This window comes from Anticarsia gemmatalis, chromosome 3 (assembly GCF_050436995.1).
Source record: "Anticarsia gemmatalis isolate Benzon Research Colony breed Stoneville strain chromosome 3, ilAntGemm2 primary, whole genome shotgun sequence".
NCBI classification, from domain to species: Eukaryota; Metazoa; Arthropoda; class Insecta; order Lepidoptera; family Erebidae; genus Anticarsia; species Anticarsia gemmatalis.
This window is the reverse complement of record NC_134747.1, coordinates 9,618,899-9,637,677: the sequence shown is the minus strand read 5'-3', so window position 1 is coordinate 9,637,677 and position 18,779 is coordinate 9,618,899. Positions and strand designations below refer to the sequence as shown.

At 35.5% G+C, this 18,779-nt stretch overlaps 4 protein-coding genes across 8 annotated transcripts; 2 read left to right on the top strand and 2 right to left on the bottom strand.

Moving 5' to 3' along the window:
- Nucleotides 1-69: 69 nt before the first annotated feature.
- Nucleotides 70-6,550, bottom strand: LOC142987537 (solute carrier family 66 member 2). 5 transcript variants are annotated; one of them, XM_076136361.1, is made up of 6 exons: nucleotides 5,879-6,539; nucleotides 4,982-5,118; nucleotides 4,501-4,626; nucleotides 3,649-3,865; nucleotides 3,436-3,568; nucleotides 70-3,005 (listed from the first exon to the last, which is right to left on the bottom strand). In XM_076136361.1, the coding sequence occupies exons 1-6, from the start codon at nucleotides 6,079-6,081 to the stop codon at nucleotides 2,949-2,951; spliced, it is 873 nt and encodes a 290-aa protein (XP_075992476.1). In that variant the 5' UTR covers nucleotides 6,082-6,539; the 3' UTR covers nucleotides 70-2,948. The 5 variants fall into 5 exon arrangements, with proteins under 5 accessions (XP_075992476.1, XP_075992477.1, XP_075992478.1 ...); XM_076136362.1 differs by having other exon boundaries at nucleotides 4,501-4,578; nucleotides 5,879-6,536; XM_076136363.1 differs by lacking the exon at nucleotides 4,501-4,626 and having other exon boundaries at nucleotides 5,879-6,533.
- Nucleotides 6,551-7,683: 1,133 nt separating this feature from the next.
- Nucleotides 7,684-9,155, top strand: LOC142987536 (mitochondrial import inner membrane translocase subunit Tim21). Its single transcript, XM_076136360.1, has 3 exons — nucleotides 7,684-8,155; nucleotides 8,303-8,485; nucleotides 8,954-9,155. Exons 1-3 carry the CDS (start codon nucleotides 7,814-7,816, stop codon nucleotides 9,119-9,121), a joined length of 693 nt encoding a protein of 230 aa, XP_075992475.1. The 5' UTR covers nucleotides 7,684-7,813; the 3' UTR covers nucleotides 9,122-9,155.
- Nucleotides 9,156-9,157: 2 nt separating this feature from the next.
- LOC142987535 (transmembrane protein 231) lies at nucleotides 9,158-10,768 on the bottom strand. Its single transcript, XM_076136359.1, has 5 exons — nucleotides 10,544-10,768; nucleotides 10,298-10,467; nucleotides 10,031-10,159; nucleotides 9,707-9,935; nucleotides 9,158-9,628 (listed from the first exon to the last, which is right to left on the bottom strand). Exons 1-5 carry the CDS (start codon nucleotides 10,680-10,682, stop codon nucleotides 9,369-9,371), a joined length of 927 nt encoding a protein of 308 aa, XP_075992474.1. The 5' UTR covers nucleotides 10,683-10,768; the 3' UTR covers nucleotides 9,158-9,368.
- A 1,644-nt stretch (nucleotides 10,769-12,412) lies between these two features.
- LOC142987534 (hemocyte protein-glutamine gamma-glutamyltransferase-like) lies at nucleotides 12,413-16,956 on the top strand. Its single transcript, XM_076136358.1, has 9 exons — nucleotides 12,413-13,154; nucleotides 13,284-14,173; nucleotides 14,257-14,452; nucleotides 14,530-14,718; nucleotides 14,807-15,026; nucleotides 15,105-15,369; nucleotides 15,462-15,746; nucleotides 15,819-15,944; nucleotides 16,035-16,956. The coding sequence occupies exons 1-9, from the start codon at nucleotides 12,518-12,520 to the stop codon at nucleotides 16,185-16,187; spliced, it is 2,961 nt and encodes a 986-aa protein (XP_075992473.1). The 5' UTR covers nucleotides 12,413-12,517; the 3' UTR covers nucleotides 16,188-16,956.
- Nucleotides 16,957-18,779: the final 1,823 nt, after the last annotated feature.

The following is an 18,779-nucleotide window of genomic DNA, read 5'->3' as shown; positions in this document are numbered from 1 at the left end:
GTCGTGTATAAATCGGTTTTGTGTAAACGAACATATTATGTGAATGAAAACTTCAGGGAATGAAACTCAATTGAAATGAAAATTAAATATTATAACAAATAATATAACTTTATTTCGTTTAAGAAAATGTTTAACTCATAAAATCACAACATATACATGTACATTAATTTGTCATCACAACATACGTTGGTTAAGCTACATTTCATCCATTTATAATTTCTACCTAATATTAATTGACAAATATATTCATATTTATACAACAGAAATCATAATATGTATATATCGTTATAAATATGATATGTTCCATCACATTTATATATATAGTTATCTCTCGACTTCGTATATTAATATAAACTTTATATCTGTTTTATAGTGTAATATTATTTAAATATGTATAAAAGGATCTCCACTTATTGGGTACATTATGAGGAAGACAACACAAAGTATAATCGAGAATACTTTCAAATAAATACAGTTTCCAATAACAATAAAGCGGAAGCGAATAAATGTAATATATGAATACAATTAGTATATATTTACAAGGTGTTATGTACTGGCGATGCACCAGACACGCAGACAGACAGACAATTGTCGAAGTGCACATAATATTATTGTACATTAATAATGTACATTTATTATATTATTTCGGTATGTGGAAGAATGTTATATCAGACTTAGAGTGCCATTAACATACATCGTTATCTATTATAAAGTTATGGCATTAGTTTCGCATAGATATAGTGATTTGGGAAGATCCAATGAGGAATTCGTGATAGATTAGATTAATAGAAAACTAGTTACGCGTAAACACTAATATATGAATGTTATATACCTACGGAATCAGTACTTATTGTTAATAATACATATTTTTTCATAAAAATTGTTACACCAGTGGAAAACTTGTATTATTGGTAACACATACTTATACTATAGAGTACGAGAGCAATAAATATTTCTTGAATTTCATGCGGCGAGTTATCGCACACAAATGGAATAACAAGTGCATTTCAACTTCCGTAGAAAGCCTCTTTTTCGCTTCTATATGATAAAATGTATTTATTTATATACAATTTATTTAAAAACTAAGTTTACGAGGTATAATTATAATATTTTATATATCATCTAAACATATTCGTTTGTACATAATGGTGACATAAATGACTGTATTACTAAACTAGCTGAATTGGCGATAATACTTATATAGTGTAATATAATTACACAACTGGTTTATGGTTTGGATTTACAGTATAACATTTATTCTATTAGAAATATTACTGTCTTTGAATAGAAGTGGAACTTCCCAATTCTGTTAATTAGTTTGGGAAACCCAACATAGATGGCGCTACTGGAATATTGGGTGAAAAATACCTATTAGACTTATTAAATGTTTTTATGGGTATTTTTTTTAATAATATGAATATTTTTAGCCTTAATTTTCCAATAAGCTACTTGTAACGTTGTCCATATAATAAAACACACTTGATTGATAAGCTACACACAATTTAGGAAGATTTCATTATACGTTAAGTCATGGTTATTTACATAGTAAAAATATAAGTTCATAAAACCGATACACATTAATATATTTCATTTGAACACTGTAAACATCTATCTAATAAAAAACGAACCGATATTTTATTTGGTATAAAGATTAAATACAAACCAACCAGACATCCTATACAACCTATGGAATGTATTCATTATGACTAAGACAAGATTGTATTATTTTAATAAAAATATAAAAGTTTATCGTGAAAAAACAGTCAAGACAGATAGCAACATTATTATTAGTTTATAAAATTACTTTTTATGAGGTTAAATAAAATACTTCGTACTTTTCACCAAAATTGGCATTATTATAAAAGACAAAATTATAACTATCAATGCATTTCACAGCTGCAAGTCTTGAAATAATCTATTGTATATAATATTTACAAGATTATATAATAATACTCCACACAAAAGTATATAATGTACTATTTCTACTTTGTTTGGGTTGGGGCACATCTTATGTACAATATACACAAATATCAATGTACTTAACTAAACAATTCTCTAGAAGCATTTGATATATATTTTTTATAAATAATACATAAATACATAAATTGTACTTTCTATACAAGAAGAAAGAAGAATTATTGCTGTCCTTTAAACTCTTCTAAAAGCTATACATTGTACTAACTAATGCTTTTCACAATTCGTAAATACCTGCACTTGTATGCATCGTTCACTATTCACAAACAATTCACGACAACGTTGTGTATAATATATTTCATATCATTTAGCTACAAGCATTTCTGACTTACAATGCCTCTAAATGTTATGACTAGTAAAAACATCTTAAAAAGAGAGGAAAACTTTTTTTGGTCACTCTAATAATGTTATAAATATGATGCTTACATTATATCATAACAACTATAGATCAATCGTCATCACTTTGTATTCCATGAACCTCGTTGATATTCATTTAGGCACAAACCTATAGCACCGTCATCCCAGGGAGTCACTGCGACCGCCACAAATTATAACAACTGGCTCCTTCAGAAAAGAGCGTCGAACGACTTACAGCGTATTGATGGGTCCGAGAAAATTCATAGCGATCGTATCGCACATTAAATTGCAAAATCTGCTCATCTCATAATTCCCTCAAATTAATACGCCCAGTTCATCGAAAGTATCTAACCCGTGCTCTGTATCCACACGCCGGTTGGGCCGAGCCGTGAAGGGCGTGAACATGGAGGGTCTATTTAAATAAACATATGCGTGGTGGCCATACAATCCACACAAGTGGCGGAGGAGTATCGTCATAAGATGTAGGGGATGCACACCAGGTGCACGGAGCACGGCGCGCACGCCGCGATGGAGGCGCACACGGCGCGCGAGGCCCGCAGCTCGCGCAGCTCGGTGGCGCCCGCCAGCGACTGCTATAAGGCGGTCTCGGTCCATTGCTAGTCGCCGCGACGCAGCCGCCGCGCCGCCGCAGTGTTGTGCCGGTACAGCCACACCTGCGAACATAACCACCGCGTCATTCAACACTAGGCGTACGTTTTAAAACTAAAATTGAAAATCCTGCGTTTAGGTGTAAAGGATAGATTTGCAAAACTATAATACCTATAACAAAGTTTATTTTACGAAAATGTCTCAAGTCAGGGGCCCATTAGGAGAGGTGTATATGTAATGACCTGAATACCCTGTGACGTTACCGCGTATTATACAACATTTGTTACAAGTTATCAATGTTGAACAGTTAAAGATCAAATAAAATACGTTCAGTCACTTTATTTGCTGACTATTTGCCTACAAATAACTATAATACTCCACCCAATGTCTTCCGGAATACGAAAGATAAGGTGCGATTAATATTTGTTATGTTGTTATGATAAGGCACATTACGAAACTTTACCATTACACTCGCAATTTTAACTAAATACTCACTTGCAAAAGAATCACGACATCTAGGGAGACTTGAAGGCTGCCACACACCCAGAACTGCGGCGGCGCTTCTCTTAACACGAAGTATGCAGTCTTAAACACATCACCACATGTCCACATGATAACCATGCTTACGCTGAAAATAAAACAGAATGAAAGTTAGACTTTTATATAAATCGTAAATCAAATATGTCTTTCTTAAGTAATATAAATTACCTCATGCCTTCAGTACTTTTATTTTGATGGTTTTTGGCAATTTGAGGAGCACCAAGCATGGCCTCTGTGAATAGAGCTAGGAACCCGATCAGCTCCACGAAAGGCGAGAACTCGATTAGCAAATACGTAATCGCGGCTCCAAGCACAGAGAACACCAACATACAGTCTACATAGCTTTGGAAGTCAGTCCAAGCCCAGAAATACTTCCTCTCCATATCTGCAATAAATATACCTGTGTGTTATTTACTTTCTTATCATGTAAAGGCAAACATCATTTAAGTATCTATTTAACCATACCATATTAATTATGCACATTAACATAAATGCTGTTAGAATAGTTAATAGCATCATTCACTAATACATTTATAAATACCAATATCACTATGCCTTACAATGAAGTAGGAAATCATGCTGTGTATGACATCAATAGATAGATAAGGTATCTGACACGAATTTGACCCAGTCATGACTCCTTTTGATACCAAACAACTGGTGTGATTATAAGAGCATTGAACCGAGTTAGTATTTATATAATAATCAAGTATACAAAGTGGTGTGACCTCATGATAAAAAAATACTACCAACCATACTACCCAACTTAATGTTTATTAAATATACCATGTCCATTCATTTCACAGAGTACAACAAACATGCAATGGAAAACAAATAAAAGCAAGATGACAATGAAATAGAAAGTTTAATATCCCACATAATGTAACAAATACACTGTACACTCCAAATTATATTGTCAAAGCATGGGGTTGCTGAAACAAAAACAAATAATGATGACTTGTATGTAGCACAAATTGCAGCAAACCATTAACCTAGGTTCCAATGACAGCTGACACTCACCATAGAAGCGATGTGGCTTCTCACCGCCCGCGATGCCGCTGCGCTGATCCAGCCAGCGTGCCGTTTCATCTGGCTGGGCTGAGCCGTTCACACAACACAATAGTATATATAACATGAATATTGCACCTAATCGCACCATCAATCACACCAACCACCAAACAGAACATAAAATAATGTTAAAAAATAATACCGCAAAATAAAAGTAAAGTTAGTGTGTTAAGAAATAATACTGTCTAACATGTCACTAGACATGCTAGACGGGAAGATAAAATACGAAGCCAAACTAAAATATCTATTCTCATTGTGTGTGTATAGGATAAAATAGGTAGAAAGTGTAGAGAAAGCATAAAATAATATACAACAAAATAATAATAAATTATTTGCAGTGCATAAGTATTTACAGTGCTCTTTGAAATAATAATTAATTGTTAAATGATTAATTAACAGGGGTAACTACTTGTTTGAGTTCACTAATACCAACCTGTAAATATTCTCTCCCTCGCTCTTATAATTTGATTCTTTTTTCGAACCGTCACACAGAGATGAATCATGACAAACATTGTTATATTCATTACAATGCTTTGAATTAATAATGGTAACTCATAGCGTTTACCAAACCTGTAAAAGAGTAACAACATAACAAGGGCATACAATAAATTTATTGCTATACCTTTAACATAAGAACACAAGAATTGATACACCTAAAATATGTAATGGATAACTTTTAGTTAGCTTTTATTATATGTACTAGCTGACCCGGCAAAGATTGTTTTGCCATATAAATTTAATACAAATATTAAGGGGTGGGTAACCATTATCAAATAGATAGTAGCTGATTCTCAGGTTTACTGAATATGGATATAAAATATGGTAAATAAATATTTGGTAAATAATCAGTTTTAGAGGAGTAAGGTTGAAAGTTGAACATTATGACACGAGAATTTTATATATTAGTTAATTACTAAAATGCAAATAGTTAGGGCTTAAATGCTGTATCAATTTAAAGAGTTCACGCATCTCACACAGCGGCAAACATCACTATTATTTATGGTTTTGTTGAACGAGAGTGTAACAAAGAGACATGAATGATTTGTTCTTAAATTAAGTTGAGGAAATAAAGATTTTGGCAATGTTCCACTCATTTCATCTGCTGCAGTGATGTTATCTGTTTGATACACCTTTGACATCAGCAATTAGCTCAACTACTTGTTTAAATGTTCAAATAACAAAATATAATTAAACAATGAGATGTTATGTATTATACCTACCAAAGATTTGTTTTAAGATATGAATAGATAAGATTCGTTGCATTAATATAATAGATAGATCCTATAGGTATAAAACTACTTAAAATATAAAATGTTTTTGTGATACATACCAAAACAATATCCTCAAGGTATTTGCTATGAGAAGAGCTAAACAAACATATAATGAAAATCCTTCAGCATCCTGAGTCCTCTTGATTTGTCTGTACTGAGGAATGTATGGAGCTACACCACCTACTATCATTGCACCAGCTGCTCCCCAGCCCACCAGATGGCCCACCGTCAGCCCCAACTCATCAGAAATTATCCAATCCATTGTTTACGAGATTTTTATATCTTTGAACGTCCAATTACCCAACTGTTACTTCAATGTCTTGAGTACAATGCACATGAATCACATACTTCATATTTACGTAAAATTTACATAAATTATATTCATCAATGACTATGAATAGACAAAATTAGCGCCTACAACGCACATCGATCGTCAGTGGAAGTGAATGAAACAATCCCTATCAAATGCCCCAATATCACTAATATCAGTACCCAGATTGTGACACTTCAATTTTCATTATATAATAAAGCATGCGATACACGGGCAGATAAAGTAGGACAACTTAGCATCCTGCATGAAAGCTTGGTTTACGCGCCTGACAGAGTTTGACAAATTAAAAACAAGGGTCCGCGCATGAGCAAGACGTTTTGACACCGACAAAAAACTGCAATTTAATACAATCTGAGCCTATATGCAAACTGTGTCGTGAGTTCGCTGAATCATGTGTGTAACTAAGTAAAACTTAGTTGAGGTAATTAACACCGCTACTGTTATTTTTCTATCAGTTGGCTGTCCACAGACCAACACACAGCGTTCACCTTTTCGCATCCAATAAATTAATTTTTAACCTTTACAAACGTAAAAAGTTCCCACCAGTCTAAACCAACTATGTTGGACGGTGGTATTTTGCTAAAAAATAATAATGTAGGGTTATATTTCATTTTATGTAGGTATATTGTAATGGGTGTAGTCTTGTGTGGAATGGAACGGAAGATTTCCTGTTGAAATGTAAACTACTCTTAATGATGTGCCGATTCGATTATTTGAATAATCGATTAATCGATTATGTAATCTTATATTATCGATTGTTAATCGATTAATAATCGATTATTAGACTGAAATTTAAAGTGTCGTCTAAATGTCTTAAATCAAGATTATTTAAATGAAACAAGCAACACAACAATCACATTTTTAGAAAATAAAACTCAAATAGAACATACTCACTTCTTTTTTAAAAACAAAAACAATATTTAAACTGAAAATCAAACGTAACATAATCACTTAGTGATTTAAAAAGTTTTAACTTTTACCCTGTACTACAACCGTTTACTACCTATAGAAGCGGGGATTCCCTTAGCAAATAGAAATACCATAACTTATATTTAACAGGTGACAGTTACCACAGACAAATTAATTACGTACCAATACACGACAGTGTTCTTTATTCCATGCAAATCAATTTTTTGTGTTAATCATTGTTGTTTAACTACAAAAAAAAACATAATCATACATAAGGATTGGTATGCGGTAAGGGGTTAAAAGATTTCTTCCAAAAATCGATTACAATCGATTACCTATAAATCAATCGATTGTAAAAAATTATTCTTATAATCGATTAATCGATTATTAATAATCGATACCGCACATCGTTAACTACTCTGCACTGTCAAAAAAGCGTCAAATTTACGAAGCAAGACATAAAATAATTCGTTCGGTATTTAAAATAGCCACAAAGTATGAATTTCATTGGCATTTCTATAAAAATATATACTAATTAGTAAATACTATGTTGTAAACAACAAATTAATATTTTAGCGGGCTAAGCGATAAATTGTTGTATTGACATATATCAGCTGCTTTTGGCACGTATGTTTACAGTTTGCTAAACTGTTACGTTATCTGACAATTGACATTAACAAAAATAGTTATCATAACCTCATATAATCGGGATTAACCGATTAAACTAATAAGTTCTGGTCTACACTAATAAAATATGCCTATAATATCTAAATTGTGTACAGCTTTACGTACTAGTCATAAACTAGAATGTTTTTCTGCACTTCTTCCGAGCTCGCATTTCATAAATTCTCACCACTATTCAACTCAAAGAAAAGAAAGCGGATTAGCAAGAAGTCAAGAAAAAGCTGAAGTAACTACCGATGTTCGTCCTTTAGGTGAGAAAATCAAAGAGACGACCAAAACTGCGTCGTACACAGGAGTAATTTTGTTGGGCGTCGGTGTCACTGGCGTTATATTCTTCTATGTATTTAGAGAACTATTCTCTAGCAACAGTGCAAACAGCATTTACTCAGAGGCTCTCGAAAAATGTAAGAATGTAAGTAAGTTTTAATGTCTTAATAATGAAGCATGTTTCATATTTACATTTATGTAGAAAGCTAAAGCATCAATCATGATAAGTTATCTTTGTGTCAGAGCAAAAGTTTATCTATGTTGTTATTTAAGTTGATAATTTATATTTCAGGATCCAAGAATAGAAGATGCTCTGGGTGCTCCAATCAAGGGTTATGGTGAAGAGACTGTAAGGAGGAGGAGGACTCATGTCAGCCATGCTGTCTATGAGAAGGATGGGGTCAAGCACATGAGGATGAGGTTTTACATCAAAGGAATCAGAAATAAGGGTGTTGTGGAGCTGGATATGAAACAGGTTAATTTTAATTTCAAAATAAATATTTTATCTCAGCAAAGTGACAATGCAAGGATTCAGAAATACTATAGTCTGTTTTCACATGTTGATTTGGTTGGCAGAAAGGTTTAATCAACTTTACTGTGTATCATAAATATGTCTTGTAGTTCACATATGAATTTTTACTGTTTTGCTAATAAAACCTGTGCTAATAAATTTTAATAATATAATAATAATAATTTCCATATTTTGGAATAGGCATCTACTCTTTACAAGTACTAAACTAGATGTTTTCTTTTTTAATATACAACCATCAAATGTGGATTGATACTGAGTTGGAAGCATTTTCCATAGCTTTCAGAGTTGCAAAGTAGAGAAACTTAATCATAATGCAAATGTGTTTTTTTATATTTAAGTTATTATTTTACTTGGAGCATTTTTCCAAATAATGTCTTTGTATGATAAAATATGATATTTTTTCTATTACAGAATGAATATGGAAACTACCTGTGCCGATATTTATTGGTTCAGTTGGATGACTTCAGTGGGAAGACCTTCATAGTTGAAGACAATAGAGCTGAATTGGACAAAAAGGTACAGGGTCAAGATTTTGGCCAGTTCCCAGCACTGCAATTGTCAGCAATCAATAAAGAATAATAAAATTCTAATGGGCCAAAAAAAAAACAAAAAATGTAAATTGTAAAATACTTATAATTATGTTTAGATAGCTAAGTAGTCATTGTTGAAATGTTTTAATAAAATTAAAATTGAAAACATACATTTTATTTATTTACCTAATAGCAGATACTGTTATATTTTTTTCTATTTATATGCATTTTTCATTCAACTAACATTATTTGGGGGAATATTCACATTTTGAGCTAGATTCTCCAGCATATTACAGTCAATGATGTTTCTTCCATGGTACCACTTCCCAGGCCATAAGCAGTCTGTGATTGAATACAAACTTTTTGAGTTGATTAAATATCCAGTAGAATACAATAACTAATGAAAGATATTGCGGCCAGGCCCACTTAAGTTCCTGCATTAAGCTTGGTATATATCTAATCTCCATTTCTGGCACTCTGAGACGAACATGCATTTGCATAGAGCCTGTATGTCCATTTTGACTTCTTGCATAAAAGGCTTTGGTATCTGTAGTAACTGTAAACAACACAGTATGCAGTTATTTAAAAAAGTTGGACATTAATTAATTGATAGGGAAGCAGATATAATTCTTACCTTCTCTCATAAAATAATTCTGCAGTATGAAGTCTATTATACTGTCATGACTGTTTTTCTTAAAATCAAAAGAGGAAATGTTGTATCTAGTGTCTATGAGGTTGTGTTTGCAAGGCAAATGTGATGTCTGGTAAAAGTGGAGGTCTCCATAGTACTTGAACCCTGAGGGAGGCTGTGCAAAGTCTTTGTGTATCACAGCTAAACTTTGCATATGCAAGGGACATACAGTCTGAAAATAATCATAGTTTGAAACTCAAGTGATTAGGTACGTAATATATATTGTTCTATAAAACCATTATAATCATGCATGGGATCTTTTATTACCTTTAATTGGAAGTCCAACATGAATATTAACACAACACTTGTTATTGTTTGTTGGTGAGGTATGTTAAGATTTATCTTGAAATCTAAAATATCATTTTTGCCATCACCATTGTAGTCATATTCTTGTATCTGGAAATTGCATTAATCTTAGTGAGTATGTAGGTACATGAAAACATACATAGGTATACAGACCTGAGTGACCTGTTCAAAGCTTAATAGATAAATAAGGCTGAGAGAAATAAAAAATATTTTTGGAATAACACCTACTTGGAATTCTACACAATCTTCTTCGTTTTTAATAGTAGTGCCATGTAATTCACTGGTTTCACCACACACTATTGGCCTGCTAGGATCATCTGATTCGGCTACTACAAGGTAATCGTACGTGAAATGAACGATTGGCTGTTCATAAAAACTGTGAGTTCTTAACCAAAATCCTGCAAAATAACAAGTATAGTCACTCTATTGTACCTATGCTACGAATTTAGTATAGAAAAAAAAAATAAAACCCACCTCTACTTCTGTATGCTATGAAGAAAGGCAAGGCTAGGTTGAGCACTGTAGTTATCATGGTAAATAACATAGCTTTCGATAAGAAACCACTCTTATATTGAACTTCCACGTTATAACTAAATAATTTATAGAGACCCATTTCTTATCCATTTACGGACTCTAAAATGTTAAAGTTGGAAAAGTGATCTATAACTCGATTAGGGATATATCACAGAGAAGAATGACGTTTCTGTTATAAACAAATCAATAACAATTTGTTGCTTAGCAACAGATGTTACTACAGCAAAAAAGTAAAAAATCTTACTACCTCCTATAATATTATTTATTCCATTTTTATTTATTTGAAGCTTGTGTATATTTTTTAAATTATTTAAAAGCTGAGCGAGAACTAGAGGTAGTTTGTTTCTCTATCAAAAGTTTAGCATTTTGAAATGATTTTTTTTGAGGGGTGGTCATAGGTTTTTCATTTACATCTACATGAGTGCATGTTATAGATGTTAATGAAAAAACGATGACCACCCCTCAAAGAATTTACCTAATTTTAAAATGTATTTATAAGAACCAATAATCATCCATTTAATCATACTTAGATACCGCATACTTAACACAACTTGTATAGCTACATAGGTACCTTACTACCTTTTTAAATCCCTTAATATTATAGACTAACTACATTATTTTATTATGCCTTTAACACAGCAGTCACAGTTTTTATGTCAGCTTACCTCTTTAATAAGATGACGATGAAATGATATTGCTTCCAGATTTCTTTACTAGTCTTAGACGACAATCATATTGTGATGATGAAGACGTGTCTTCTACTTGCTGCACTCCGTGTTTGTCCTCTCGATCATTATTGATTGTCTTTCCTCGTGTCGGTGTCTAGGAACATGGTTAATGGTTAAAGATGCAAGTACCTAGATACATAAATAAATAAAAAAATAACGAAATAAAGAAGTAGACCAAAAATATCCCAGCTGTTTAGAAATACCAAATATTTTTTTTAATTCTGTCGTCTAGCGTGTATACAGTCTCTGTGTCCGTTACCGTTGTTGTTTTAAACAATAGGGTTTACGGAGGCAACGTGGAGCAGCATGTTGTATTTTATTACACTCATATTGTATCTATGTATCGTTTGAAAGGATTGTGTACTTTCACTAGGAAAAGTAAGAGCGCTCTGAAAATGTGAGCGTTGTGTTAAGTAAAAAAATTGGAAAAGGGAATAAGTAAGTTATATCTTTAAATTAGTTGCATAAGCATGCGCATGAAATTAGACAAAAAAATTACAGTGCAAACCAAATGAGTCTGAAATAAAAATTATAACGACCACTGCGTAGGATGATAGCATCTACACATGTTTTACTAATTACTTAGGTGTCACGCCTATCAAAATTCATATAGCAATATGGCTGGGTTAGCCACTGATTTCGATAATGGCTCCTTACCGGTAAGTTGTACCTATTGATCTTTTGAGTAATGTTTAATTTGGCCCAGACGTTTGATTTTCAAAAGTCAGTCGCCTTTTAAGTACATCATTATAATAATAAATAAAATACTTAATCTAATGAAGAGTTTAACACTCGGACATTAAAAAAAAAAAAAAAATATGTAACAACATTGTCTACCTAAGAGAAAACAAATGTACCTAACGCTGATCGGTGTTGTGCACGATTGTACTACTCAACAAGACTGTTTTAACAGTAACTAGTTCTATTTAAGAGCAGTGTACTTGTTTTAACTACGAGTCAGTGAACACGAACAATAGTCCTTTACTTCATAGTAACTAGTTACTACGGCGCCTGCTATGACAACTGACACCTAAGGGCACTGAACGATCCTTTGCACCGGGTGGCCCTATATAAACCTGCCGAATCTTCTCAACGACATCATTCGCTCGGGTGTCATCCCTGAGCACAGTGAGGTCCTGTATCGGGACTTGGATTACTTGGGTACACTTACAGCTACTCCGCCAGGATGTCTATGGTCAGAAGATCTAGTATGGACAGAATGTCCTCTAGCATGACTTCCAGCATGACTGGAATGGGTTTGGGTGGAATAACTGGTCTGACATCGGGAATGAGCACTCTCAGCTGCATGAGGGAGCAGCAGATGACCATTGGCGGCATGCCTTCGAACTATGTTCCAGGGCTATCTGCCTATTACAACATCTCCAGCTTTTGTCAGCGCCCCGGACAAACTCGCCGTTGGCCAATGCAACGTGCTGGGCCCACTGCTCAGCATCGCCCGGGTCGTTCTCACAGCACTGGCTCGCTGCATCGCATGAAGTATTCCATGAGGAACAGCCCGAATACGCAGTACACCCACAACTTGATTTGTAAGATGGCGGATCAAAACGAACGTAGACGTCGCCAGGATACCATGGAGATGATACCACAAAGCTACTACTCTCAGCAGCCGCTAAAGGTTGAGCTGACTGAGTTTTATTCTCGAGATAACTCCAAAGATCATCATACCGAGCAGTATGATCTGGTGAATGATAACATTCTTCCAAATCCTGTTCTAAGACGCGGTCAGAACTTCTTCTTTGCCGTACGCTTTGACAGGACTTATGACAAACAACAGGATATGATTCGCGTCGTTTTCTGCTTCGGTAAGTTATAAACAAAATATGTACTTTGATAATAAATATAACGATTAATATTTCGGAGGTAAATGTTTTAAGAATTGGTTTTATTAATACTTACGTAGGTATTATTAATACTAACGTTTTACTACACAGGTCCTAAGCCTAGCGTAACGAAGGGCACTCGTGTCGTACTCCCTGTGAACTGGAGCAACCAGCAAGGCGTGTTCCAGCACTCCCGTGATATGATGGGCATGGGCATGGGGATGGGAATGTCTCGCATGCAGGATACTGGGACTGGTATGGCGACCATGGGCTCAATGGGAACGATGGGGACAATGGGTACGATGGGCACTATGGGTACTATGGGAACTATGGGCACCATGGGAACAATGAGCTCAATGGGACCAATGAGCGGCATGCGCGAGACTACAACTTATGGCGTGCGTCGCAGTTCGTTCAGCAACGAACCATTGCCTCTGCAGCATAGCCCTCTAAGCCCACATGGACCTATGGACCGTCCTATGATGGACCGTTACGGTGGAACAACACAGCACTCTACATTCGGTCGCGGTTATGGGTCACGTCATGGATCTATGCAAAACTTGGCCTCTCTGGCTCATGACATGGACAGATGGGATATTAGTATCCAACGTCAAGATGGTAACACAATCACATTCCAAGTTCATGTGCCGGCTACAGCTCCTGTTGGTGTATGGAACTGCTGGGTACAGACCAACCGCTTTGGCCAGCGCGATAATCGCCACGACTACAAATGCGACGAGGACATCTACATTCTATTCAATCCTTGGTGTCGCGAGGACCCCGTATACATGGATAACGAATCATCCAGGAAAGAATATGTCCACAATGAGCAAGGAAAAATTTGGTGTGGCACTTGGCGCCAACCCAAGGGTCGCAAGTGGATTTACGGACAATTTGATGATGTGGTGTTGCCAGCTTGCATGTACTTGTTGGAACGTAGTGGCCTGGAGCATTCAGAACGCGGTAATCCAATTCGTGTCTGCAGAGCCATATCATCCATGGTGAGTATACCGGCAGGATCTATTTAGCAACGCCTGAACCGAAAGTTTGTTAAAACAATTTCCTCATAAACAATCAATTTCAGATCAATGCAAACCATGACGACGACGGGCTGATGGTGGGTCGCTATGACGGTGAATATAAGGATGGTGTAGCGCCCCACGCTTGGACTGGTTCCGTGGCTATCCTTGAAAGATACCTCACTGATGGTGGAAGACCTGTTGAATATGGACAATGCTGGGTATACTCTGGCCTTGTGACCACCATCTGCAGAGCACTTGGTATTTATTTAGATCAACAATGCATAATTCACTTGTCGAAGATAGGAAGGTAGACTAAAGCAATATTTTTCTTTCAGGTATACCTTGCCGATCAGTTACTAACTACGTGTCAGCTCATGATACAAATCGTACATTCACTGTAGACAAATATTTCGATCGTGATGGCAATGAAGTGCCTAACGGACCTGATGAAGATTGCTACGACTCATGCTGGAACTTCCATGTTTGGAACGATGTATGGATGCAGAGACCTGATTTGCCACAAGGTATTTTAAAATGCAACACTTTGAGGCTACTCGCAGTAAATACTAGGAACACGGCAATACCTAACCATCCTATTGTAATTATCATCAGGATACAGCGGCTGGCAGATTATTGACTCTACTCCTCAAGAAGAATCAGAATCTGTGTACCACTGCGGCCCGGCCAGCGTTGAAGCTGTTCGCCGTGGTGAAGTAGGCTTCCAGTATGATACACCCTTCATGTTCTGCCAGCTCAATGCGGAGCTTTGTCACTTCCAAGAAGAAGAAAACTCTGAATGGGGTTTCATTAGGATGGCTTCTAACCAATACCAGTAAGTTTATTTTGAAATGGTCTAAGTTAATTTTGCCTTCGTGTTCATTTGTATAACGTTTGTGTAATTGATAAACAGAGTTGGACGCAAGATCCTTACCAAGAATCCGAACCGCGACGACGACGAGGGCGACAGTGACATGTTGGAGATTACCCACGAGTATAAAACGGTGGACAGTTCGTCGCCAGAACGCCTTGCCGTTATCGCTTCTTGCCGCGGCTACCAACGCCTCCAACAGTATTATGAATATCCTGACCGCAACTTTGAAGATGTTTACTTCGATCTTATGGACATTGATATTGTCCCATACGGTCAACCATTCGACTGCACGATGAATATACAGGTAGATTTGGTTGAATTTGTTTCAGATGAAAAAAATATTTCAATTTATAAATTTACTTTTACGTGTTCGCTACCACTCCAATAATTTTGCAGAACAAATCACACGAAGACCGTACCATCTGGTGCGTACTCACAGCTTCTTCCTGCTACTATACTGGCGCCATTGCTTCGCGTCTGCGAAGGGCTCAGGGAGAATTCATTGTACGCGCTGGACAGCGTGAAGTACTTAAACTGCATGTCACACCACAAGAATACATGGACAAGCTGGTTGATCACTCGATGGTGAAGGTTCACGCTATGGCCTACGTTAAGCAGACACGACAAGCCTGGTCGGATGAAGACGATTTCCCACTACACAAGCCAAGGATGCAAGTCCAGGTAAACATAAAACATTTTTGGTTACAATCCAAATTTTGTTTTGAACTGCTTCTAAATATTTTTTTTGTTTAGGTGAGAAGCCAGCCATGCATAGGACAGGAATGCGCTGTGACATTCAGCTTCCAGAACCCGTTGAATGTACACTTGACTGATTGCTACTTCACCTTTGAAGGGCCTGGAGTACAGAGACCTAGACAGGTACAGTAATAATCTCTGAAACTCGGCAGACTATATTGATATATTGTTTTCCCAGAGAAAAGACTTGACCATGACGACCGTTCGTTTCAGATACGATTCCGCGACGTGAAGCCTGGCGAGTTCGTGAACTACCAGGACAAGTTCGTGCCGCGGCGACATGGCGAGCGGCGCATCGTGGTGACGTTCTCGTCGCGGCAGCTCGACGAGATCTTCGGCTGCACCACGGTGAACGTGCGCGGCTAGCTAGCCCCCGGGCCCCGCGCGCCCTCGCCGCGCACCTCGCCGGGGCCGTCGTCTCCTCCCGCGCTGCAGATGGATCGATCCTATGTGTCGTACGTAGCGCCGGAACAACACTTGTATGTTCAAGAGGAGGAGGTCGTCATCATAAAGACCACCTCCTAATCGTCCGCTACGCCATTTGCAAACTTGGCTATTATAATTATTGTTTATTTATGACAGAACTGTTTTTCGTGAGTTCTCTTGTTGAATGTACGATTGTTGAATCTAGAATTTATGTACTTTATTATACTAACGTACAACGATAATACTACCGACGACATGGCAAGTTTAAATGGATTGACTAGGATATAGAATATTATTATTTACTCACTGATGTTATACCGTTTGTATCACCAGCACTTTGAAATAGAAAAAATATAAAAAAATACTTTTACATTGATTCACTTATTATTTCACCGCGTGGTAATAAATATTATTTACTTAAATGTATTTGTTAACTTTAAGGAAACCGATGCTTCATGTGCCATTGTTTTGAATATGATGAATAACTCTTTGCGAAAGAGCCTTAGTGTTAAGAAATTATAATATAATATGTATGTATTGATGATTTTAAGTTTAACTTTTTATATATTATATACTATCTATTGAATATTTTTATAAGTTTTATTTAACTGATGTATTCAATATAACAAAATACTCTCACGAAAATATTACAATTTGCACCGTGTTTGTGTGTTTTTGGGATCTCAAAAATAAAGAGCATTCACTGCAATTTTATCTTTTATTTTCCGAAACCGAACTGACTGTAAGCAATTTTATTTTATACTTTAAAATATTTAATTGCAATTTTATGATTACAAGTTAAGTGAATATCTAACTAAGCAAAATAGAGAGAAACAAAACACGATATACTGAGTTTATAAGATTGAAATTATTAATACCATATTAAGATCAGCAAAAAAACAAATTTGCAAATTCGCCTGATCATCCTTTGTGCAGAGGAGGTTGATAGGTTATGATAGAAAGAAAGATACCCTTCCATTTGACAGGTTTATTACAAAATGTAAAATGGTTATAGTTATATCCGTTTTTCAATCATCAACATCAAGATAAATAAATAGTACTTCCTATATATACTTATAACATAATTATTTAGGGACAAGTTTCTAAAGGCATGGCGTTCAAAAAAAATTTTTTTCCTCGTGTTATAACGCCACCCTCTTGCGTAGGTTAGTAAAGGTAAACGTCACAAAACCACAAATATGAACACAAAAACAAACAATATGGAAACTCCATATTTCATGAAGTACATTTAACAAATCTATTTTAATGAAAAAGGTAAATACATATGAATATTTGATAACTGATTATTATTTTACCTTAAAACTAATAATAGATATGATAAATGTGACGCTACATATTATATCCAATCACTTCTATCCCTAATTAAAGCTACTGATTGTTGTAAACAGGTTAAATGGAGGTACCAAGCCGTTAGTTAATTTTATATTCATTATTGTTGGTATGATTATTATTTATTAGTATTCCTTTTAACTTGCTTTTCCTATACACAGGTAATGTTGTTGGTTGGTTTAGCTGCTCTACATATTTTGCACTAGGAAACCTTTAAACTCTTCATAACTTTTAAACCTGCCAGCCAAAACGCCGGGCATTCCAAGGTAAAAGTCGTGTTCGCGTTAATTCCCGTATGTATCCGAAATACAATAACAATAAACACTTCCTAAGATTCAATCCCATTAAATGATGCACAACACACACAATAGGTATTACAAAAGTTAGAAAAAATAAGTGAAAATCACCAATCGTTCGTAACTGGTCAACTCGGGCCTAGAAAAAAAAGCTAAAGTTTAGGGTTTTAAACCTTTATACTCTGAAACGGCAAATATAAATTTAAGTTAATACCACCAAAATCAAAATCAAAATCAAATCATTTATTCATTTAGGTCAAATATTGACACTTATGATAGTCGTTACAATTACTGAATCTACCACTAGCTCGGAAAGGGGGTAGAGCCTTATGAGAAGAGCTAGCGAGAAACTCACGGCCACTCTTTTCAATCGCCAAAAAGTTTTACAATGTGGTTGATACAATAATTGATCATGCGAGGAGCTGCCAACAATCAGCGATATAGACTGAACGTCAATTAAGTTAAATGAACATAGCTAGGTTATTTATTAGTCTCTGATCATACCGTATGTTGGGAGCACCTACTAGCATGTGATAATAAGAATATGGGCAGCAAGTGAGCACTCTGGTTGTGAACATTATAAAAGAAAAAAGTGACAGTTTTATGAATAACATCAAATTGTACGTAACATCACCTATTTGCATCATTAATTGCCCATATTTTACAATATTTAGACCTACTGCTACTGAGTTTATACAATTTATAGCAAAGTTCCCTAATTTCAAAGAATCCTCATCAAGCGAGCGACTAATCCCAAGAGCTATTGTCGTTTAGATACTCATCAATTCTGTAATAAGCTTTCCTAACGAGATGTTCCTTAACAGCAACTTTGAATTTTGGCAGGGGTAAATCCATGATGTGCTTTGGAAGCTTGTTGAAGAAACGA